Source organism: Labeo rohita, chromosome 2, assembly GCF_022985175.1.
Source record: "Labeo rohita strain BAU-BD-2019 chromosome 2, IGBB_LRoh.1.0, whole genome shotgun sequence".
NCBI classification, from domain to species: domain Eukaryota; kingdom Metazoa; phylum Chordata; class Actinopteri; order Cypriniformes; family Cyprinidae; genus Labeo; species Labeo rohita.
Window position 1 is genome coordinate 34,065,172 of NC_066870.1, and position 25,153 is coordinate 34,090,324.

The 25,153-nt window shown below is 36.5% G+C and overlaps 1 protein-coding gene across 14 annotated transcripts in view; it reads right to left on the minus strand.

The window, feature by feature from the left end:
• Positions 1–25,153, minus strand: part of svilb (supervillin b) — a 64,626-nt gene that overhangs the window by 32,506 nt on the left and 6,967 nt on the right. For 7 of the 14 annotated variants that reach the window (XM_051130468.1, XM_051130401.1, XM_051130395.1 and 4 more), the window contains exons 1-8: positions 12,493–12,711; positions 9,008–9,071; positions 6,880–6,959; positions 5,795–5,852; positions 5,301–5,464; positions 4,329–5,052; positions 2,926–3,009; positions 39–2,243 (exon numbers count right to left, since the gene is read on the minus strand). In XM_051130468.1, coding sequence (XP_050986425.1) covers positions 39–2,243; positions 2,926–3,009; positions 4,329–5,052; positions 5,301–5,464; positions 5,795–5,852; positions 6,880–6,959; positions 9,008–9,071; positions 12,493–12,550 — 3,437 coding nt within the window. In that variant the 5' untranslated portion in view covers positions 12,551–12,711. Of the gene's footprint in view, positions 1–38; positions 2,244–2,925; positions 3,010–4,328; positions 5,053–5,300; positions 5,465–5,794; positions 5,853–6,879; positions 6,960–9,007; positions 9,072–12,077; positions 12,210–12,492; positions 12,712–25,153 lie in introns of those variants that run through there. The other 7 variants (XM_051130434.1, XM_051130426.1, XM_051130418.1 and 4 more) reach the window with 5 other exon arrangements.

Genomic DNA, 25,153 nt, shown 5'->3' on the forward strand with positions numbered 1-25,153 from the left:
ATCTTTGATTTAGCATGCTGACATGCCAGTTCACATACAGCTCAGGTCTGCGTCCAGAAGCATTCTCCAGGTAGGAATGTCTCAGCTTAGCCACAGAAACTCTTGTGTCCAAGGTGCCCATTTCACCATTGGCCACACCACTTGGCTCTCTAGTGTGAAGCCCTGTACCCGTCACCACGGCAGATTCTCGACTGGCAGCACGCTCCAGACTTCTCAATGCAGCAGACCGTTGAGTTACTCCAATATCTGACATGGAGCGGATTCTGACCTTTGGCCTGAGGTCCCCTGCATCCTGACTCACTCGATGTTGAGCTTGTGGGAGGGAGGAACCTTTCTGCAGGTACCCTCCAACATCCCCCACCCTATGCTGTGGAAAATGCTGTTCATTGGTTAGCTGTGTGGGAGCGGTGTCCATTTCTTCAGGTAGTGGTGGGTTTAATCTCTGCTTTACTTTTTCATGTCTTTCAAAATCATCATCTGGCTGGCCCATTCGATGCACTTCCTGTACTTCCCATTCATCCAACTGGCCAATTTTACATACCCTACGTCCCTCCCAATCATCTTCTGCTTGGCTTATCCTTCTTCGTCTGACAAGCCCTTCTTCATTCTCTGACAGATTGATCCGTCGTCTTCTACCAAGTCCTTCTGCCCCTTCTTTTTGAAGGAACCTTTGGCCTTCTTTCTGCTCCTCTACCTCTTTACCGATTTTCTTATCATCCTGTACCAGTGGTACAGAGTGGCCTTGTCTTTGATCAACTTTCCATTCTCCTTCTTTGAATTCGTCAACCTTCTTGACACCTCCTTGTTCCATCCCCTCTAACCGGTTAGTGTTCCAATTATATTGACCCTCCTCCTTTTTAATACCAGCAACTTGGTTGTTTTCTTCTCTTTGACCAATCTTTCTTACACCACGTCCCACATCTTCACCCTTCCAACTATTCTTTGTGCCACTCTCTACTTCTCTTTCAAAATGACTGGTCCTTCGGTCATCATGCCGTTCTCTTTCTTTTAGTAGACCCATTACCTTTTCACCTGCTATTGTTCCCTCCTCCACCTGAGCAATTCCTCTTCCATTAGGCCCTTCCCTTTCTTCCAACTGGTGCAACTTTCTTCCACCTCTCTCCTCCATCTCCTCTGACTGACTGATTCTTCTGGTTCTCCGACTTTCCAAACCTTCATCAGTTTGTCCACGCATGGGATCATCTACACTCTTTTGTCTGCGGCGGATCTCCGAGGGTAGTACAGCCTTCCTGCTCCTAAGTAACCCTTCTGAAGCTGGATCCACTCTGGATGCTAATCGACCTTCTCTGTGAACAGGCTCAGTGTGATCAGCACCGGACCTACGTCTAGTCTCTTCACCCTCTTTGTCAGCAGGTGTCGAACCAGGTGCAGCCAAGTGTCCAATGGGATCCAGCATCTCAGACTTGCCAAGTGAAGGTCCAGGCACAGGGTGAGCTGCATGAGCATTTGAAGGTGGGGATAGATGGCTAGATGTATGGGAAGGACCTGAGTGAACAATTTGTCCATATGCCGGAGGCAGTGTCTGGACTGAACCATACTGCAAAGGTTGGCTGTGACCAAAATGCCCATGTGACAGCCTTGAATGCGAGGCGTGTTCATGTTCATGCAGAGACTTCTGAGTAGGTGCATATGTTTGAGTTGGTTGACGAGTGTCCCGATCCAAAGGCACTGGTTGAAGGACAGCTCGATACTTTTGTACAGGTGGTGGGGCATCTCTAGGACCAGGTAAGGGCTGCTGGAGATCTTTGTATGCTGGATGTGGTTGTTGTGAAGGTCTGTGCATTTGTGATAGTTCTTGAGCATCTTGACCATCTCGCCTTGGTAGGGATTGCTTGATTTGCCTGAACCCTGGCTGATGACCCATGGTACTAGGGTGTATACCAGGACTCTGTTCATAGTTTGGGGGCTCTGCACTTTGGGCACGCTGATGATTTCCAATTTCACTTGAAACTATGTGTTGAAAGGCAGGTGACTCCATACTGTGAGTACGCTGGAATCGTGGCCGCTCCACACTGTGTGCCCTTTGTTGACGGGTCTCTTGATTAGGTTGATGGATTGGGGGTTCAGAGCTCCGTGTTCGCGGATGGTTTGCAGATTGAGGTCGTGGAGCTAAATATGGAGGGGCAACTGCTGGATGATGTCTGACAGAGGATGCATCTGGCCCTGAATCAGAACCCCTTCCCGAGATGTCCTCCCTTGTCTGTCTCTCTCTTACTCGTATTCTTCATGAAGGGAGGAAAGAGAGGAATTAACATTCATCCAAACACATGACCTACTATCATCCTGAGAGAAAGTGTCATCAAAAACATCACAGAACATAAGTATCTCCCCATCTTACAATAGTATGTCTCAGTTATGCTACAGCAAGCTTTTGCCTGAAATCAATATAAAGAACATACAGGCGGGAAACAAACCAACCAACATATTCTCTTTTCAGATTAAGTTCTTCAAGAGCTGGCCAACAAAGTCAGTTATTTGCAACGCATTTGATAGACTAATATCAAAACATTGGCATGCAATTGTGCATTGGTAACTATTTATGGGTAACCTTTCAACCAGCAGTGACTCCACAACACACAGTGAACTCCACCTGTTATACGTTTTTTGAAGTGACTAACTGAAAGGGAATGAAGCCAAGTTTCATTGTTAGGAGCTGGTCTCTCTGGTGAGAGGCAAAGGTCAGTGGTAAAAAAAAAAAAAAAAAACAGTGGATGAAGGAGGGGGATTAACCAGGGAACTGTTTGCCAACATCTACAGTGACATTTTATGGGGAAATATATGGGATGAAAACTAAAGTGAACAAATGTGTATTTGTGTACATGGACTTCATATGGTCAAATGTTGGAAAATGGAGTTAGCGGGTCAACTGGGGAATTTTAAAGGGTTACACGCCCACTCTAATACCTGGATGGCCAGTTGATTTGAGAGTATGTTTCACTGTCCAAGTCTCTCCTGAGGGACCACTCACTTTGAGAAAGAGCTGCCAAGCTAAAGAACACAAAGGCCCAGACTCCAGTTATCTCAGCAACAACACCATGACATTCAGCACTATAACACAACACACTCACAGCTTCAGTCCTCAATGAGATTCTAGATGGGGACCATTGTGATGTTTCCCTGATTGTTTCCTCTCTCTCTTCTTGTGTAAAGTTATTTAGTTTCATATAAGGTTCTTCAAATACTCTCATTTCTGCCTTAGAGGCCTGCATTTAAGTATGATGATCTCATAAGTCTGGATATCTTTCTCCTCAAGTGTTGTTTAGAGTTTCAGATAGAACACAGGTGCATCTGTACTTGGATATACAAGTTATAAAGTAATCTCTAAAATATACTGCAGGGGTCTCATAGAACTGGTAACAATCACAATTTCGTAAATCTCAAAATACAATTATCTAGTCTGATCCTTAGTTTTTAAAAGAAATTTAGTGCTCACTCTACTGATCTCAAAATAAACTGTATGGATGTCTGAAAACAACCAATTACTGTCATACTAAATAATGTGCATTTCTCATCCACTACTATGGGGAGATAAAGCATTGAAAGTATGCAGCAATGCAGTATCTTGCAGCAGAGCTTTAGACTGAAATTCTTGCTGAAATTTCCAATGAACAGTTCTACACATTTCACTTCAACTCACTAGCTCTCTGGCATGACTGTAAACCTGACTAAACACAAAAGCTGGTCCATTCAGCATTTTTCCCAGGAGTTTGTTCAAGAGCTTCAGCATTATCTGAGTGAGGCATAAAACCCCAAAGCATTAGTCTTTGCTGAGGTCCAATACTTTATTGGAAGATAGATGATGGCAATTGCTAACCCTGTTGCTTTTACTTTATAGAATGATTTCCAAAAAGTAAGCAAGAGCTGAGATCTTAAATTTGCCAGTTTCTGAATGAAAATCTGTTTTCTTTCCTTATAATTATTTGTCATAATTTATGTACCCGTTAACTTTGAGGCCATCAATACGCTAGCATTTCTTTAAATTAAAGCTTAAAAAAAAGAGCAAGTCCCATACCAACTTGCTGTTTTAAAAGTAGGTATGCCAACACAGGAAGTCAACAACATATCAGTAAAAATTAGGGTCCTCTAACTCCAGTCCTCGGGGCCCACTGCTCTGCACATTTTGTATGTCTCCCTCATTTAACACACCTGATTCAGATCATCAGCTCATTAGGAGAAAATCTATGAATTGAACTAAGATTGTCAGATTCAGAAACATACAAAATGTGCAGAGCAGTGGGCCCCGAGAACTGGAGTTGAGAACCACTGCTCTAACACATACATTTTTAAGATCCATAACTCATACATACCCCTGTCTGTTGAGGATGTTTTGAGCTTGCTGCTCGATAAACAGGTCTCCAGGAGAGATGCCATATCGTGTTGTGGGTAACGAAGATCTGCGTGCTGCTCTAGGAGAACTTGCCACAGTGACAACAGTAACACCCTTTGTGGGTTGAGCTGTTGTTGTTTCCATGGGAGCCGGAGCTTCCTGTAGCCGTGGTTTCGGACTTCGGTCAGGTGCTCGTCTATAATTTTCTAAGTTCATTGCCCTCTCTCTCTCTCGCTCAGCATCATAGCCTGATGGAGGCGGAGCAGTATTGGGGGCAGGGTCAGAAGGCATGAAGACCCGCCCTATCCCTGAACTGCTGTATTTAGACCTGCTGCTGCTTCGGTCCCGCCCCTCATCCTGCTCTTGCAATGCCCCACCCCTTGTCCTGCTCTCACCACGCCCCCTGTCAGGAGGTGCCCCTTTGTCCGACAGGTCAGACTCTCTCCGTGCACGTGTGTAGCGTGGCGTGTAATCTAGATCCACCTCCTGGTCGAGGAGGATTCCGTAACGCTCTGATAACTGTCGCCGACGTTCAGCTTTGTAGCGCGCAATCCGCTCGGCTTTAGAGCTGAGGCTGGCTGCGTCAGAACTGGCTGGGGTAGGAGCGGCTGGCTCTGGATGGGCCGACGACTGTGGATCTGGACGTGTCCGAGTTCTGGACTGCCGCTCTGGAGCTTCTATCTCATCACGGCTGTAGCGCCGCACTGTAGGGTAACAAATAGAGATTAGGAGATCAACAAAGTTCTACAATTTTTTGGACCTGATCCACAGGATTTTTCCAACTGTTATTAACTGTTATTGCTCACCAGGTGTGGAATTACTAATAAAAGTAATAGCAAAGTTTAAAGAGGTTTGTTAAAATATAAGAATAACAAATAGCAAAAGTAATAGAGACGCTTGCCTTAGCTGTGCATTGTTTGTCTGCTTATAAAAATAAACTGTGGTGACCTACCCACAATGCCTGGATCGCTGGGATCTGAAGCACGTGTATAACGTGGTGTGTCCTCCTCCAGTAGTCGGTTGGTCACCAAGCCAGCTGTGTGTTGCATGCTTGCAGTAAGAGCAGCTGGAACATCAGTCTCAATCCCCTCCAACCTTCGTGCAATTCTCTCTTTCCTGCATGATAGGAAGCCATTATATGCAGTGTTGGGGGTTATTCAACATTGTGGAAGACAGAGAGCCTAACCCTGACAGTGCTTTTCAAAGTAATTATGTAATGCAAGTTTCTTATAAATGTAGCATTATTTTCAAATGTAACATCTTTTATGCATTTTGCAGACGCTTTCATCAAAAACGGCTTAAACTGCAAGTTAAACATTTGAACAGTTCATGCATTCCATGGGAATCGAACCCTTGACCTTCGCACTGCTAGTGCAATGCTCAACTGCTTTAGGAATGTGTATTAATTTTAATATGCATAGAAAACTTTTGTGAAACCAAATATACCGGTTCATTTCTGGATCACTTCTGATACTGGTTTCAAATTGCTTCCTTAGCTCTGAAACTAAAAGACATCAGTGTGTTAGTAAATATCCAACGTCTTCAAAGGATAACATCCAGAGTAAAACATTTCCTGATAGTTTACTCACCCCCTTGTCATCCAAGATCATCATGTCTTTCTTGCTTCAATCGAAAAGAAAATAAGGTTTTTGAAAAACATTCCAGGATTTTCTCCATATAGTGGATTTCAATAGTGGCCAATGGGTTGAAGGTCCAAATTGCAGTTTCAATGCAGCGTCAAAGGGCTCTACACATTCCAGCCGAGGAATAAGGGTCTTCTCTAGTGATATGATTGGTCATTTTCTTAAAAAAAAAAAAAAAAAATTGTACATGCTTTTTAAACACAAACACTTGTCTTGCACTAGCTCTGTGATGCATGTCCTTGACTTCACGTATTGCGTAATCATGTTAGAAAGGTCATGCGCTGTTTGTTCTTCATCTGTGTACTTCAGTTAAAAAAGGTAGGGTAGGATGGAAGTACTCTGTCTCATTTTCTCCTCCAGCTTCAAAATAATCTAAAAATCAATGTTTTACCTTTTTTTGTAAAGGACTTTCTTTGCACGTTCGCTTTGTAAACACTTGGTCGGTAATTCCGTCTAAGTCACGCTTGACCTTTCCAATGTGACTGTGTAATGTATGTCGAGCTAGTGCGAGTCGAGCATTTGTGGTTAAAAACAATGTCAATTTTTATTTATTAACTTTTTTTATTTTTTATTTTTTTATTTTTATTTTTTTAGAAAATGACATTGTTTCGCTAGATTATTCCTCAGCTGAGAACATGTAGAGCCCTTTGAAGCTGCACTGAAACTGCAATTTGGACCTTCAACCCATTGGCCACCATTGAAGTCCACTATATGGACTTCAATATCCTCAAAAACCTTAAATTCTTTTCGACTGAAGAAAGCAAGTCAGGAACATCTTGGATGACATGGGAGTGAGTAAATTATCAGGAATTTTTTATTCTCAAAGTGAACTAATCCTTTAAGGACAAACACTATCATTGTCCTTTTAGGCACATTAGCGTTTCTCACCTTTGGGCAGTACAGCAAGGATGTTTGCATCAATTTCTGTTGTACTCTTAACCAGTGATGTCCTGTCATCCACACCAAAGCTGTAAGGATAGAGAGTGCATGATTCAAAACAATAGTGTTTTAGTAAATGTGTTAATGTCAGTAGATTTAATGTGTTTAATTTCATTTTTGGTCATCCTGGCATTTATTGAAAGGAGATTGGAGATTGCCAGTAAGTGTAACCCTAACCCTAAATCCGATTGGTTAATAGGCATGTTGTTCTAAGATCATCTAGGATGTTGACGCAGGAACATGTCCTACTTGGCTAAACCACAGTATAAACACTACCTGCTTGGCCACAACTCTAACCCGATTCAATATGTTGACTCCTAATCTCTACACACCTTAGAAAAATCGGATTTGGCACCAAGTGCCTCCAAAATTCTACACCGGTAGGTCAATGGCAACCTAACCGACGTGTTCCCGCATGACATTTTAAGCTGCATTAGCATTGGGGATCTTGAACATTTACTTGAATCTGACCACAGAAATAGATTAGCTGTTAAGGTATTTATACATCTAGAGTTCCCCTTCACCATGGTACCAGTCCTGCCAGCCCAAACAGCACACTCCAATTACTCCTGTTTACAGCACACCCTTCGCTACACATGCTGCTATGCACAATGATCTCATAAGCAGGCCAGCAAACCTCTAATGAGAGCTTAAACAGGTTTAGATTGCATTCACAGAAACTTTTCAGGCACACCCGATATGGAAACGATGAAAGGAGGAATAATTGACTCTGGACAATTAAATTACTGAATATGAGTGCACACCAAAGTGCAAAGGCCATTACATTCTTATTGTGCATTCAATTTTCAATCATTTATAATAATAGTAAATTCAAAGTCAATTAAATCAGAAAAAAGCCTAACTAGTTTAGAAGTGTCCAGAAAGAATATGGTGAAATGATATGCTACTGTCATGTAGTCAAAAAACTTCAAACTACTTCATCACCACTTATAAAACCCTTATAACATGTAACAACCGATCAGAATATTAAAAAGGTGACTAAAACATGTTTGTGTTCTATATATTCCCTGCTGAAAAAAAACAATAGAAACCATCACAAAAATTCTAACGGCTTCCACTACAAATACCATTACAAACCATCAACTTTTAACCATTAAAACCATTTAAAATTTGTTTTTTGTGATGTGTTTTGGGACATATTCCATTAGGATTTAGTGGTTTTAACAAGTCATCAATAGAAGGTGAGCAATTACCAGTAGAAACCCAGAGGGTACGTTACCATTTCCATTAAAACCAAGACAAGTCCTTTTATAACCAGTAAAACATTACAAATTTTGACATGGTGTCTATTGTTTTTTTCAGCAGGGTTGTGCACTGAGGACTCCAGGAGGACTGATGTTTTGATTTTTTTTTTGGGGGGGGAGGCACATTAAATGTCAGAAGCACATTCTTCTTTTTTAACAGCTTAACCAATGGAAACAACAAAAGATAACACACATACACCCACACATACACACTCTGTGTCTGTGATGATAACAGCCGACTACGCCTCCTCTTCTCTCAGAGCGATGTCTTTTTCATTCACCAGGACTCTGAACAATATTGATTCTTAAAATCACAATTACTGACCAAAGTACCCTAAATATCTATCCATTTATTTATCTCAAAATGTGCATGACGCAACACACAATCACTGTCCTGAAGTCGTTTTAAAAATAAAGGTTCTTTATTGGAAACAATGGTTCCATGAAGAACCTTTAACATCCATGGAACATTTCAATTGCACAAAAGGTTCTTTATAAATGGAAAAATGTTCTTCACACTAATAAAAATGGTTCTTTTAAGAACTGTTCAACGAAAGGTTCTTTGGGGAACCCAAAATGGTTCTTCTGTGGTTGTGGTGCAACACAGAATCTAACAGAAGCATAGCTTTCTGCAGAAAACCTCTAAAAGGATTTTCAATAGCATCTTATTAACCACATTTAGTGCTAAGTATTAAAGAACCTAAAGGGATTAATTCAGATAATGGGATCAGCTTCAAAAAAAAAAAAAAAAAAAAAAAGGTTGGGTCAAAACAAAATAGTCTTTAAAAATTGTGGGATGAACAGATTCTGACCTTATTGCTTTTTTCTTTAGTAGTGCAGGGCTGTAGAGCTTGGCAGAAGCTTCACCGACAAACCCTGTGAAAAGAAACAAGACAAACTCTTAAAAGTGTGCATTTGTCTTTAAAACTTGTTTAGAAATATCTGTCTGGGATCCTGTTACATGTTGGCTTTGCCATCTTTCACTAGACAATCCCCCAAATCTATCCAAAAAGACCATAAAGCCCTTTTCACAAGAACAACGATTGCAATGATAACTTTAATGTTTGTTCTAATTGTTATTATAAGGAAGGGTCACACCACAACAATAGCAATAATAGGGCCTTATGAAATCCGTTTTATTTTTTCCCAAATTCCGTTTTATTTTTTTCCAAATTCATTTTTTTCCATTTTAATTTTTCTGGATTTCATTTTTTTAGACTTACATCAAATTTTAATAATCAAAAAAGATGTCTAATAAATTGAAACACAAAATTTATTAAAAGTCTGCCAAAAAAAAAAATATTTTTAAGACCTTATAAAATACTTTTCCCCCCTCAAATTTAGTTTTATTGTTACCAAATGACACGTTTATCATTAATGTTTTGGATTCCAGATGGTTTCATTAAATTTTAATAAATCAAGCACATCTCTAAATAAATAAATGTATTTTAAAAAACTAATTTATTATTATTATTTTTATTTTTATTTTTTTCAGAAATACTGTGTTGTGTATTTACAGTGTTCTGGCCCTACGATAACAACCACTTTCTGCAACCACATTCATAATATTTTCAGCTGATAAACAATAAAACCAAAATCCAAAGACTTTAAAAAGCTTAAACATTTAAATTAGCAGATGACAAAACTGCAATACGCTTATAGTAAACATAACATTATTATATGATGCTAATATAGTTATTACAGATATTATTCTTGAAGTGAATGGGCCGCACAAACTGAATATACTAGCTGAACTTGAATAATTTTGTGTACTTAAATGTAATTTAATGTTGCTTACAGTGAAGCCAGGCAACCCAAGATTTTAATGGAATATTTTACCAGAAATATGCAACCTGTTGCCAACAACCACAAAGATGTCAAACACATTCCATCTTGACTGTCTTGACAGTTTCCATGTTTTGGCCATTTAAACAAAATCATATTTTTTTACCCTGTCGTACAGACATAGCTTGAGTTACTGTGTTTAACATTCTCCAGCATGAGTCGTCTAATAAATTTACGCCCTCCAAATAGAGCACCTGCGCTGAGGAGGGATCACTTTAAGACCAAGCTGAGAAGAACAAAGTCAACGTGGGTGTGAAGACATCCTAATTAACTTAAATCAAGTCTGGTGGACGAGTTTCCATCCCGGGGTTGCCAGAGAATTACTTTAGGATGCTGACAGCCACAAATTAGTGAGAAGAACAAGGCATTGTCTAAAAATACTAGACGGGGAGATGAGGGGAAAAAATAGACCCTGCTCAAAGGTCCACGCTCCTTAAAGCACATGTAGTTCACAGCACAGAAAAACCGACATCCAGTAAACCACTTTTGCACAAGGTTTGTGTGAAGGATTTTATGGTCTGATGTGTAGACAGCAAAACAGCAATTAGCACGTCCTGCCATTAGCACGTTAACACGGCGTTGACACACAAGAGTCTGGGGTCAGTTCATGATGAACACAGTACAATCAGTGTGACAGCTGCAGGCACTGTGACATTCGACATCAAATGAGTTGCAACTGTGAAAAACTGGCAGCTGAAATAGAGAGATAAGGCTTAGCTAGAGGTCACAAAATTAAACAAAACGTCTTAGACAGACTGAGACACTAAAGGCTATTACTGTTCTACTTCAAGGAGACCTGATTTGAGTTTAGTGGCTGATTGACAAGTTTTTCAAGCGGCTCTTATACTGACAGAGGCTGCATTTATTTGATCAAAAATACAGTAGATATTGTGAAATATTATCACAATTTCAAATGACTTCTCCATTTTCATGTATTTTAGAATGTAATTTATTCCTGTGATGCAAAGTTGAATTTTCAGCATCATTACTCCACTCTTCAGTGTCACATGATACTTCAGAAATCATTCTAATATGATGATTCGCTGCTCAAGAAACATTTATTACCATTATCAATGTTGAAAACATTTTTTGGAAACAGTGAAATTTTTTTTGGAAACAGCATTTATTTGAAACAGAACGCATTAATGCAACCTCACTGAATCTTACCATAGATTTTTGACCAATAACTTCACCAAAATTCACTGGAAAAATTATTATAATCAACTAGAGCAAATAACCTCAAAAGGGCCAAATACTGGCTGAATAACTGGCCGATATACATCAGTCTATCCAGAAGTTTTTGTGGTTGTTTCTGCATGCATATGAATATATATGCAATTATATGTGTATTCATTTATATTTTGTTTAATTGTGCTTGTTCACTATTAACCTTCTCATTCTCATGAACAATCATTAAAAAGTCAAAATGTTGATATGAAAAAAGAAAAATAAAACAAAACCCTGGACCAGAGTCAAAATATTAAAAAAATATTTTATGCCAAAAAAAATAATAATAATTAGGATATTAAGATGATCTATGAAGATATTTTGCTAATTTCCTACCATAAATTATTATATTAAAACTTAATTTTAGATTAATAAAATGCATTGCTAAGAACTTCGTTTACACAACTTTGAAGGCGATTTTCTCAATATTTAGATTTTTTGCACCCTCAGATTCCAGATCTCGGCCAAATATTGTCCTATCCTAACAAACCATATATCTTATTTATTCAGCTTTCATATGGATACGTTTCAAAAAATTGACTCTTATGACTGGTTTTGTGGTCCAGTGTCGCATTATTTTTTCCTTAAAGGCTGATGTTGATACAAGTTTTTGCGATAATATGGAGGCTGGCAGCCAATATAATTACATATTTGTATATGACATACAAAATAATGATAGTAAATAAATATTACACAAAAGCAGTGTTGTTGAATTTAATTGAACACACACTTTACACATCCTCAATTTCCACAAAAAAAAATAATGCACACTTTATATCCACAAATCTCAACAGACAAGGAGACACTGACATTGTCTGTAACTTTTCTAAACTGACTCCAGGCAGAATCACCACTTCGATCCATTTGGCAACAGTCATCAGCTGATTCAGACATAACAGTCTGGCAGGACCATCACTAATCACTTCTGAAGTTCACAGCAACCTATAGCACACCACAAGTAGTCAGACTTCTTCTGATCAATTCATCAATCTTCATTCTTAAAGCAAGAGTTATGTAATTCTCTTTTGTACAGCTATTTTTTTACTAGGATCACACAATAACAAACTGACTTAAAGTCATCCATTAGTAAAGCAAACAATTTCATGACCCCTTCTGCTACAACAACTATTCAATCAATGAACCTGTAACTGCTTTTACTCAAACCCCCATAACTCATCCTCACTGTCTGGTAACAGTAACCAGGCACAGAGAGTTCCGCACTTACCTTGACTACACTGAGTGACGTGGTTGAGATAGTTAGTAATCCACGGGTTCTGGAACATGTTGAAATGAAAAGGAAAGAAGAAAACAGAGGAAAGAGATGAAAAGGACAGACAGACTTGATCACAGGCTCAGACAGACGGAGAAAGAGAGCAAGAGAGAGAGAGGGACTGCCACGGACGGATTCAACGTGATGGAAATGCACTGAGGCGAAACTGGAGGGCTAAAGCAAACACATGGGAGGGTGGTAGAGAGAGAGAGAGGGAGAGAGGGACAGAGGGACAGAGGGACAGAGGGACAGAGAGAGAGAGAGAGAGAGGTGCTAAGGCAGCTCATAGGCAGTAATCTGATTACAGGCAGAAATTAGCCTGGATGATAAAAGTGGATTGTGGGAGCACGGTGGATTCCTGGACTTATGACACGAGCGCTGCTACATTTACACACACTCACACACGCGTCAGCAAACTAGGAGTCACAAATACTCGGTGATGCAAAGATGAAAGTCTTTCATTAGGTCTGACCTGCTTTTAACATTTTATTAACATTTTTTTTAACATCAAGTTTTACAAACAAGCAATTAAAGTGAGTCTTTGTCTGTGTCATTAAGAAAATCCTGTTTTTCTCTAATTCTCACTAAAGGACTGCTAATCAGATAAAAGCTACCTTCCATGTAATTTTGAGTTATGCTAACCGCTATTAACGCTGGGTTCTGAGCGTTGCCAAAAAGGTTAAGATTTAGCTGGTTAGCATTAAACAACCCCTGCTAGTAGATGCTATTACTACACTATATGCCGTATTGCATGCATTACAATACACTGTCAGAAAAAAGGTGCAGTTCTACAAAGTGAAAAGGTACCAATATGTACTTCCAAAGTTTAGGGGTAGGTAAGGTACAAAAATGTACCTTTTCACTTTTGTACCTTAGGGTACCACCCCAGCAACAGAACTGTACCTTTTTTTCTGAGAGTGTACCTGCTTTTTGCGGTATTAACATTTAACAATCAACTGATCAAATTGACTGGTAATTTTCAATGAAAAACTATTTTGAATATTTTGGAAAATTATGGCCTAGTTTTCAAATCACTACACTGTTGTTTACTAACATTTGTGTGCCAATGTTTTTACTGTTTACTGTTAACTACTGTCATTGAAATAAAGATTAAATAAAATAAAAAATAAATATTAGATGAAAAATGTTTGAAATACTTGAAATATTGCTTTGACAAAAACTAAAAACAAGTAAAAATAAACTACACAGAAATATTCAGAAAAAAATAAAAATATAAATGAAAAAAAAACTCAATTACTATTTTTTTTTTAATTAAAAAAAGCTTTAAATTATATATTATATTATATATATATATATATATATATATATAAATACAATAACACCAAAATAGCACTGATTCCCGGTCGATTACTGTATTCAACTTAGGGCCCTATGAAATTCCTTTTATTTTTTCCCCATTCCATTTTATTTTGATTTTTTTCCAAATTCCCTTTTTCTGTTTCAATTTTACTGGATTCTATTTTTTTTTTCCATTAAAATGTTAATTTTTTTAAAAAAAAGTTTAAAAGTTTTAATGGTTCAATAAATAAATAAATAATTATAAACAAACATGTCTAATTAAATGAAATCATGAAATGCACTTTAACAGCAATTTATTAAAAGGCCCTTAGAAATATTTTTTTTCTCTAGCTCAGTTTTTTTTTCTTCAAATTCTGTGTTTTCCATTAATTTTCTAGATTCCATTTTAATGGTTTCATTACATTTTAAAAATCAAAATCATCTCTAATTAATTGATTTTTTATATATATAATTTTCTGTGTAAATACATATTATATATTTATATAATATTTTCTGGTAAATAATTTCTCTGGTAAATATTCCTTAAAAAATATTTTAATAATTTTATTAGTAGTACTATTATTACTACATTAAGTCATATTTCTGTCACAGTTTCAAGATAAACCAAACATTTATTTTGACAGGTTTCTGTGATTTGTCCAAGTTTTCCGTGGAATTGTGGAAATCACAGGGCCCTATATTCAACTGCATTAAAGTTAAACTTTGCGGTCTATATTGATCACATTGACTCAAACTGCCAAACAGTTTCTTACTGAAACAATGAAAGCCCACAAGCCACTATGTTGTTGCAAATCATTGTCAGCATAACATCCGTTCAGACACAGAAAATGAAAGACCAACCAGACAGAATGCAACAAGCTCATTTATTGAAACAATACAACCTAATAAAACACCACAACTAGGTGTGAAAGCATTTTCACAAGTTGACAGTGTCATAGTGTGCACTAGAGGGCGCATCTGAGAGCCAAAGGTCCTGTGGAGTTCACTAAACAACATGGAAAACTCAGAAGGGGCATTTGAACTGTTAACATGTTTATAGCTAGCTATATATAAACATTTGTCATCTCGTTTTTGAAAAAGCACTAACCCAGGACTAACCCATATTAATCCAAATTAAGCAAAGGTTTCAAATATCACAGCTCTAGCAATAGCTGTAAAAAATGAGTCTACTGCGTTTTTAAGAAAAGCCAAGCCATTCTAGCCAGAGCATTATAATACCGGCACATGCACGTGCAAACATGTCCATCTCTCTGTCCTCTGTCTGACTGAACCACTCAAGCACTGCTACCCTTAATAAGGCAATGTGTGATGTGATTGGCTGAGAGGCCTCAAGGGGGAGTGGCTAACTTATGTTTATCCGGCTCTGCTGTGCATGTGCTCTCCGCTTTACCACACTACCTCACTCGTCTATCATATTCCTTTCACTCCTGGAAGTCATACCTCTAGTTTTCCTCCTCCCTAAGATTATTCTAGGATACAAACTGTACGATAAACACAATACAGATTTTGACATAGTTATGATGAAGCAGGTCAAGTTAAGAAGTAGATATGTATTATTTACCTGCCCTGACTGCTTAATTAGAGAGTGCATTTGAGACGTAAAAACACAAGCGCAAACAACTAGACTCTATGCTTCCAGTAAGACAAGGAGTTATGACTCTAATCTATTCTGGTAATTTAAAGGTTATATGCTGGTTACACAGGGCTGTGTGTGTTCAGTCACATGAACATGCACACAAAAATACCTTGTTTACCAGAGATTTTAAGGCCATATAAAATAAAAGCAGGGTATGCAGTGACAAGAACAGATACTCTGGACAAAACTAATAATGTCAGATGATGAAAGAAAATTAAATATGTATGCAATGTACGCATATGATACTGCGTATTGTATGAAGCACAAAAGTAGGAATTTTCATCATAACTGAACTGATTTTTTACAAAAATGTCTCCATAAACTTTCAAACTACTTTTTGTAATTTTATTTTATTTTATTTTTAATTTAATTTAATATTTAATTTCATATTTCATATTTAAATTTAATTTAATTTTAGTTGCAAATTAGCATATCAGGTTTCTGAATGATCATGCAGTGACCCTGAAGACTGGAGTAATGATGCTGAAATTGTGCTTTGCATCACAAGGAAAAAATTACATTTAAAACATATTTAAATAGAAAATGTTTATTTTAAATTGTAATAATATTTCTCAATATTACTGTTTTTACCCTATTTCAGTATTGCAATAAATTACCATAAACTGATAGATTGATTCATATTGAGCTGATTGACTTTGGCAATTCTAATGCTTCTAATTTTCACTGACATGTGAAATATAAACAGGAAAAAATAGTAGAAAAAAAAAAAAAAAAAAAAAAAAAAAAAAAGAAAAATCTAAACTGTCAGCTGTGCTGTATGACATCACAATGAAGGCATGTTCAAATCTGTAATTGATTTCATACATTCATCACTCTAGGAACTCCTAGTGCCGTTGCCAAGCAACAATCTTGTTTACATGAGACAACGTTGAACAGTGAACCACATCAAAGCATTGTGGGAAGTTCCCATTAGAACAGACATCACATAAAAACAACAGAGTTCAATCTGAATGCTCTAAGCTGAGCTAGAGATTACTAAACACTTCACGCTCAAACACAGACGTACACTGCTGTTACCTTGACATTTATCAGCATAAGCCCTTCAGATCACTGTAAAGCTCTGTTCTGTGCAGGTATGCAACAGAAAAAAGTGTGAATTGATGTATAGAGACACCAACAATGTCACACAGCGCGTGATGTATAAATACAGTCGTAAATGTAATACCCTGTGCCTGTTTCAGAGCAATCATAACAATGTGTTACCAATATATCTTTCCAATTTTCAGGACATAATCATTACTTTTGAACAAACACACACACACCTTTAAAATAATTTTACAGCAATGAGTCATAGTTGTCATAATTTGGTTAAAGGAGAAGTCCACTTCCAGAACAAAAATTTAGAGATAATTTACTCACCCCCTTTTCATCCAAGATGTTCATGTCTGTCTTTCTTTAGTCGTGAAGAAATAATGTTTTTTGAGGAAAACGTTTCAGGATTTCTCTCCATATAATGGACTTCTATGGTGCCTGTGAGTTTGAACTTGCAAAATGCAGTTTAAATGCAGGTTCAAAGGACTCTAAACGATCCCAGCCGAGGAAGAAGGGTCTTATCTAGCAAAAGATCGGTCATTTTCTAAAAAAAAATTACAATTGATGTACTTTTTAACCTCAAATGCTCATCTTGGGATCGGCTGGGATTGTATCAAGCCCTTTGAAACTGCATTTTGCAAGTTCAAATTCACGGGCACCACAGAAGTCCACTATATGGGGAGAAATCCTGAAATGTTTTCCTCAAAAATCAATTTCTTATCGACTGAAGAAAGAAAGGCATGAACATCTTGGATGACAAGGGGGTGAATAAATTATCTTTAAATTTTTGTTCTGGAAGTGAACTACTCATATACACATAAGACCCCGGTAATCTCACATTTCTGTCCACTGAGGCTTCAGAAAAGATCGCAATAATGTCTCTAACTGTTCCCAGATCTGATAAAAGATCCCAGATCATTCAAAACCAAATTACTGTATTGAACTATGCTATTTACTTCAATTACTTATTACTTACTGTCACCTATAATCTCAATTTTGTCATTTATTTTTATGAGAACTTTAATTTTATAAGTAGTGAATAAGAAATAAGAATAAGAATAAGAATAAGAAATAAGAAAAGGCTGAAAAAAAATTTCCTTCTAAGAACTGAACTGGTCATGTCAAGTTAAATCAAACTGATTTGTATAGCACTTTTCATATTATTTATGCATTGTTTTGAAGTAGCTTTACAGAAAATCGTAATGTTAATGTTTAAAATATTTTAATATCTTGATGCCTTTAAAGCACATTTAGTAGATTATAGCTTGGGGATGATACAAGCAATCAGGCACTTGAGATTTGCTATATAATTATCCTACACAAGTATACTTTAAGTATGTCGATACAGTTAGACATACACTTTAAAAAAAAAAAAAAAAAAAAAATTGTAAATAAAGAAGATTGCATTTTACATGAAAATACTATTTTAGCCATTCCCATTTACAAATTGTGTATTTCTAATGTGTTACTTGCTTTTTTTGTTTGTAATTAATTGTGACATTTACTAGAAATTTCTAAGTGAAAACTGTTTAAACACCATTTTTTTCCCCATGCAAATATCAACCTTACCATAAAAAAATTAAGTTTTTACCAAAGGTTTTTACTATCCTGATAGAACAGATGTCAACATTTGATGGTTCAAATATCCATGTGAGGTCTTTCTTAGTTTTTAAAGGATTTCTTTTTTATTTTGAGTGCATGATTTTTCATAGTCTGGTAAGTGCTATTTTCAGGCTTGTCACATTCATAACAGTACATTTTTCTCATAAATAGACACATCAAAATTAAAATAAAGCAACAATTATATGTTCTGTGAAGAGCCATCGCTTCTCTATTTGTTGGGTATTCTTGTGTCTGGTTTGTGCATTTTACAAAGTACGTAGTCTCTCAAAAATCACATCTATAACGCATGATTATTTCCCTTTTTTAACATAGAAAACTTGTGCATAGACTGATATTTTTCTGATGCTTAGACTATCAGCAAGGGTTTATTAAAATATAAACAGATGGTTCAGTATACTGGTAACACATACATTCTCTATGCATTTATATGTCACATCCAATGCTGGATTTGCCCATATATAAAAAGAGCAGAAGCCAATTACCACCTAATTTACTTCTCGCACTTCAGACTAATGTTATCAAAAGCAAAAGAAAACATATCCCTTGGAAACATGAGAGATGTCACAGTGACAGTAGGAAAAAAAATGGTGTAATCAATCCTGGAATCTTACAAAAACTCCCTTTCTTACATTTAAGCTGCAGTCGCAGCACATGGAGGAGGAGTTCGGTCAGACTACATTCTCTAGTCGTTCTGGTCTTCATCTTCTGCCTTTATTAGGACACGGAGAGCTCATTGGCAGCATGAGGTTTGTTTAAATTACTGCTGAACTACAGACTGCGCTGTGAGAACAAGCAGTCGAACATACCTTACAGACAGCAGTCAGGTGTGGATCTCTAACTGTCTCAAACGCTACAGGCTGGACTCCCAGACACACAAAAAGTCCTGGATTGAAAAAGATTACCTATTGGGACCGTCTCAATAATATGTCTCGTTGTTCTGTCACCTATCTAAATATCTCTCTCCTCAAAAGGATTTGTTTTTTTCTTTACCCTTCATTTATTATCTGTCCTCATCATCCTCCTCCCAATAGTCTTTGCAGTTTTCTAATCCCAATGGTGCACGTTTGAAATAATACTACTTGTACTGTTTTGGGAGTATGTCATGTATATAGAACATATATACACAGCATATCTGAACCTACTATATCAAATTGTGAAATATATGATCAGTGAAGAATGCATGATGCAATATATTACCTTTTACCTTACTGTTTTTATGCAAAACTAAATTTAGAAAAGCCAAATAATCATATATAGCCATATAATACAATAAGTGCCAAAATAATAATAATAATTTATTATTATTATTATTATTATCACTATTTTGCATTTGTTTTTATTTTTAAAATTTTTGTGAATGCATTTATCATCCATTACTGGGTCTTAAAAAAAATAATAATAATAATAATAAATAATAATAATAATAATAATAAATAAATAAATAAATAAAATCTCAAAAAGAAAAACAAATGCAAAAATTTAAATGCAGTCATTTAAAAAAAAATGATGACTGGTTATTAAAAGTTGTATCTAATAATAAAAAAAATAAATATTAAATCGCTAATTAAAAATGCATATTAAAAAGACCAAATTAATACAACACATTAACTATAGTAAAAAGGTAAGAAATAAATCCAATATTAATCTCCAATTAAAAACAAAAGCAAAATAGTCTTATGTCAGTGTTGTAATTTTGCAATATTGGATAAAAAAAAAATAAATAAATAAAAAATAAAATAAAAAAATTTGCCTGTGCACTGTGCACATTACATGGATGAACTGTGCTTCTCACCTGCTCCATGTGAAAAAAAAAAAATACTAGTAGAAACATACTGTTTTTGATCATTCACAAATATATTGAATATATAAATATATTTAATAAAATATATTAAATACTGGAATATATTAAATATAATGAAATAATTATAAAACATTAAATTTTGTAAAAGGTAAGAAATAAATACATTTCAGAAAATATCAGCTGAATAAAGGATAATAAATTAATCTCAGAATAAAAAAAATATACAGAACACAAATAAATGTAAAAAAAAAAAAAAAAAAAAAAAAATTTCATGTTAAAGATTACATGTGTATGTAAATATACATAACCATTAAGGGGAAAACACTAGGCTAAGCAGTATACAGTGAATACTATGCAGTACACTAGTATTCCAGTCCAAACACTTTATTCTCTCTGAGGTCTACAAACGGTGAGGACTCACATTCTCTGCTCTTATAAGGCTGTGAAGAGTCTGAATCAGTCACAGCCCTCATCTCTCCAAGAAATTTATTCAGGAGTTGTTCTTAGCTCACTTCTGGGAAATAGCTGATCTTACGTCAACACATGCTCTAAACAGGAAGTAACGATAAAAATCCACACAAGGCATGAATTCTCATCATCAGTTCAATTGTGCTGTTACATAAAACCAGCTCATCTTCTGTGTTACACATTCCTTCTTCAATCTCGCGTCATCAAAAAAAATTACTACAGACAAGCACTCATATTCACTTGTCAAACACAGCTAAAGTATAACAAGAAAGTGTCATTTGAAGTCTGTAATGATGGAGCTGGCCATAGTTTTAATCTGTACCAAGGGGACACGTTTTGGCTGGTCAGCATGGGCCAGTTTGCCCCTGCTGGCAGATTCTATAACTACACCATCTGCACACTGACTGCCATTCAAAAATGGGTGTTTAATTCTACCATTTGCTGCCTGGACATTATTACCCTACAGCCCTACAACCCTACAACATCTCTAACTCCATCCACCATACAAAAAGTCTTTCATTCAGAGAGATATCAGTTTTTCATAAAACATAGCAGGGGAAGAACCTCAAAAGACAAAGACAGACAAACAATACCAGTGGGAGATTTATGGATGAATTATATTCAGACAGTTAAATCAAACAGCAGAGCTAATGTGATAAGAAATGCATATTCACAAGCAAGGCGTGACTTTTATGCATATCAAAACACAAACAGTTACAGAATGCAGAATAGAATCCAAAATAGAATCTTTATCGCCACATAACAGATAGATTTGTTTTCAGAACTCTTGCATTGCCTTTGCAGTGAATAGGTGCCGTCAGAATAGGAGTCCAAAAAGCTAATAAAAATATTTTAAAAATCCACAAGAAATCCACATGATCCCAGTACATCAATTAACATCTTGTGAAGTGAAAAGCATTATGTTTATAAACAGTGCTCAAACTGTGCATATTTCTATCCTGATTCAGACAACTTTTTCACTGGAGAAAGCACTATTATGGATAGGACATTTAAAAATATTTTAATGAAGATAAGATTTTCGCTTCACTGAGTTGTGGATTATTGTGATGTTTTTTCAGCTGTTTGGACTCTCATTATGACGGCACCCATTCACTACAGAGGACCCACTGGTGAGCATCAGTTATGATGAAGAAATAAACTGAAGGGGAGTACATTTTCAGAAAATGTTTATTTTTGGGCATTAAGAAATGCATCAGAAACACTGTTCTCTAGGTAAAGAAAACACTTTCTCGGATTAACAGCAAATATTTTACTTAAGTGCCATTCTGCAAAAACTATCCAGCATTTTGTGTTTTATATATCACTTCTGATTGAGCCTGACTGTCACGTTTAACATCCAAAATATACAACCTTCATCGAATCAGATCTTCCTAAACTACAAAGATTAATAAATTAAAATCCTATCAATATACATCATTAAATAAGACGAAGGGTTGTGCCGATAGACGACAGTATCACGCATCGACGATAGTCAGATATATCGCCTGTTGTTGATGCCTTTGACGATAGCAAGACGATTATTATTATTATACGTCAAAAATAGACTATGCTTCAGAAACTTGCCGCAAGGTGGCTGGTATAAACACAAAGGCACAAATCACAGTAAGCGGGAGGGGGTGTTTCGGTGGGAAGCATGCAATCTGTAATTGTGTGCAGTTGCTGACGCTCGCGAAAGCATGCAATCGCTTTATGCGCGCCGTTTTTACTTTCACTTCCAAAATCGATCCCGTTCAGCAAGGAGGGGAGAGGATGGAAAAGGGGGTGCACAGTAACTCATTTTGGGGAGAACTGCTCCCCTTCGCGCTGCTTACGTGTGCAGTGTAAATAAGGGGTAAGAAATTTATTCATCATACAGTGATGTAACTATTGTATTCACTTATGGTACTAGGACTGTTTTTTAAAGTGCATAAATTCACGCTAGACTAGGCTAGGCTAGTCAGTGATGATGTTCTTTGATAACAAATGTTCTTTGCTCGTTCTCTAGCTGCTTTTTGAATAACTAAGGAAACGTAAGCATTAGTAACTTACAACGTTTCCATTAAATTGTTATCATGTTAAACACAAATTAAATTATATTGAAAACATTAGGCTACTTTTAGCCTTATGCTGGTGTTGGTTCATTTGCCGGCAATGAAGACAGTAAGTAAATAATTAAATAAATTAGCACAATAATATTGCGTATCGGCGATCTCACAGGCTGACAATAGGACGATATGAAAATTGAGCATATCGCCAAACACTAATTAGATGATGATTATTGTTTTAAATACACTGGTAAAAATTCTATATTTTTGGATTTCAAACACAAATTCAAAAGAACAGAACTATTCTTGGTTTCCACAAAAATATGAAGCAGCACAATGGTTTAACACTGATAATAAATGTGTCTTGAACAACAAATCAGCACATTAGAATGATTTCTGAAGGATGTGACACTGAAGACTAGAGTAATGATGCTGAAAATTCAGCTTTGCATCATAGAAATATTTACATTTTAAAATATATCCAAATAGAAAGCAGGTATTTTAATTTGCAGTAAAACTTTGTTTGATCAAATAAATGCAGCCTTGTTGAGTATAAACTAGGGTTGGGTACCGAAACCCGGTGCCAATACGGCACCGGTACCCATGTGACCGGTATGTACCGGACCGAATCAGAACGCGAATTTCGGTGCCACTTAAATGCCTGAACTGTCGATTGAAATATTTGTCTTCTGGTGCTATGACACGGATGTAGAAGCATTGATTCATCAACATGCATGATTGCTAGTTAAATTTAAATACTGCACTCATGGGGTGTCAGAATGATCAGAAAATTTATTTACTGAATGAGAAAACTCCCGTGAACGTCGGAAAGCTTTGATGATAGAAATCCAAGACATATTTGTAGTTACTATCCACTTTCACATCTCGAATTAAAAGCACAAATCGTCTGGAAATGAGACCATCCGAGAAGCGCGTGAATGTTGCAACTATCGTTACACTTGCTCTGACTGCAGCATGTGGTTTGCTGTTAGCTTAGCTACATTAAACGCGTCTAACTTAAAATGCCAAAAACTGTCAAACTGTGTTTGACAGTTTGCAGACATCAGCTGGAGAGGTGTCGTATTTTGCCAGAGACGGCAGATATGTGATGCGATCTAGGAAAACTCAACACATGGTAAAATTTTACCTTTTTTAGGTTTTGACACCATATGAAAGCTGAGTTCAGGCCCCTTTCCAAAACTTTTTTTTTTTACATAACCTACGTTATGGGTATCTTAGGTTGGCTGATAGCGATGCTTTTCAGGAATGGGATTTTGAGAAAAACGGCTTTAAAGTGAGACGGCTTTCACTTTCACTTTACGGGTTTAACAAGAGCTGTCTGTCAAGTTAGGAGCGCTACTGCATCATTACACAAACAGACTAACGTTTGTTTTCCATTGATCACCCATTTTATGTTTAGTAAATAATGCAGCCTACTTTGTAGTAAAAGCGAGCGCAGCGCAACTGTTCGCGCACTGTGATAAAACAGACGGTCATCGGACGACTCCTCTTTAGTAACTTCATCATTCGATCCTTCATCTCTGGATGTGAAATAGCCCGTAACATCATTTAGGGCACTGACATCACCAAAACTGAGCAGATTGAGACGAGTAAGATCGGTTAAGTGAGCAGCTGCAGTACTTGAGACGGCATTGTTGTGCTCCGCCATCTCACCATATTAAAATAAATAAATAAATAAATAAATAAATAAATAAATAACTTTGCTTGCCGTACTTTACACACGACTGGTGGAGAATGTGAACTGATACGCCTTTACTAAATATGTTACGTGGTTTATTTTGATAGGTTAACTGTTTTTGTGGTGTTAAGGGAAAGCACCTCCGCAGCGCGTTCTTAACATAGGAGAAAGAGTCATTTCTGCTTGCTGCAATAAATGTCTATTTTTCTGCACTAAACAAGTGAATTTCGAAGAGATATTTTCAGAGATGATAGACAAGATGTTATAGATAATAATTTAATGAAAAACGAATTTCCTGAAAACGTCCCACCGTGACATCCGACGGGTTTTCCAAGATCTCATCACATATAGTCACATTTCTGCAAAAGAATTGCTGAAATTTTAAGCTGTTGGGTTAGGTGGCTTAGGTTTTATTGTTTTTGCGTTTTGCATTGACTTAATAATGTATAGTACTACTTAATTTAAAGTAATTTAAACTAAACTAATTAAACTAATTTAAAGAACTTTTTTTGTCCAAAAAAATATATATTCTTGTGTCATCCACCACTTTGTGGCTTTTTTGAAAGTATCGGTTCAGGCACCGTTTTGGCACCGGTACCGTTTTAAAAGTATCGATTTGGCACCGGTATCGAAAAAACCCCAAACGATACCCAACCCTAGTATAAACGGGACTACTTTTAAAAACACCTTAAAAGGTATACCCCAAACATTTGTGTACATGTTGCAACTTTATATTTAAAGAATGAATAATTCAATCTAGTGGTTAAAATCTATCCTGTAGCCTATAATCTCAACAACTTCAATCCATCCCCAAATAAAAAAAAAAAAAAAAAAAAAAGGTTTTTCCCAGGGTTATCCCTTCTTTAAAAAAACAGACAGTATCAAGTACCCAGAAACAATAATTACAGTATATAGAAACATAAAAAGAAAACAGAAGGGTTAAGTGTTGGAAGCATATCTGACTGTTTGTT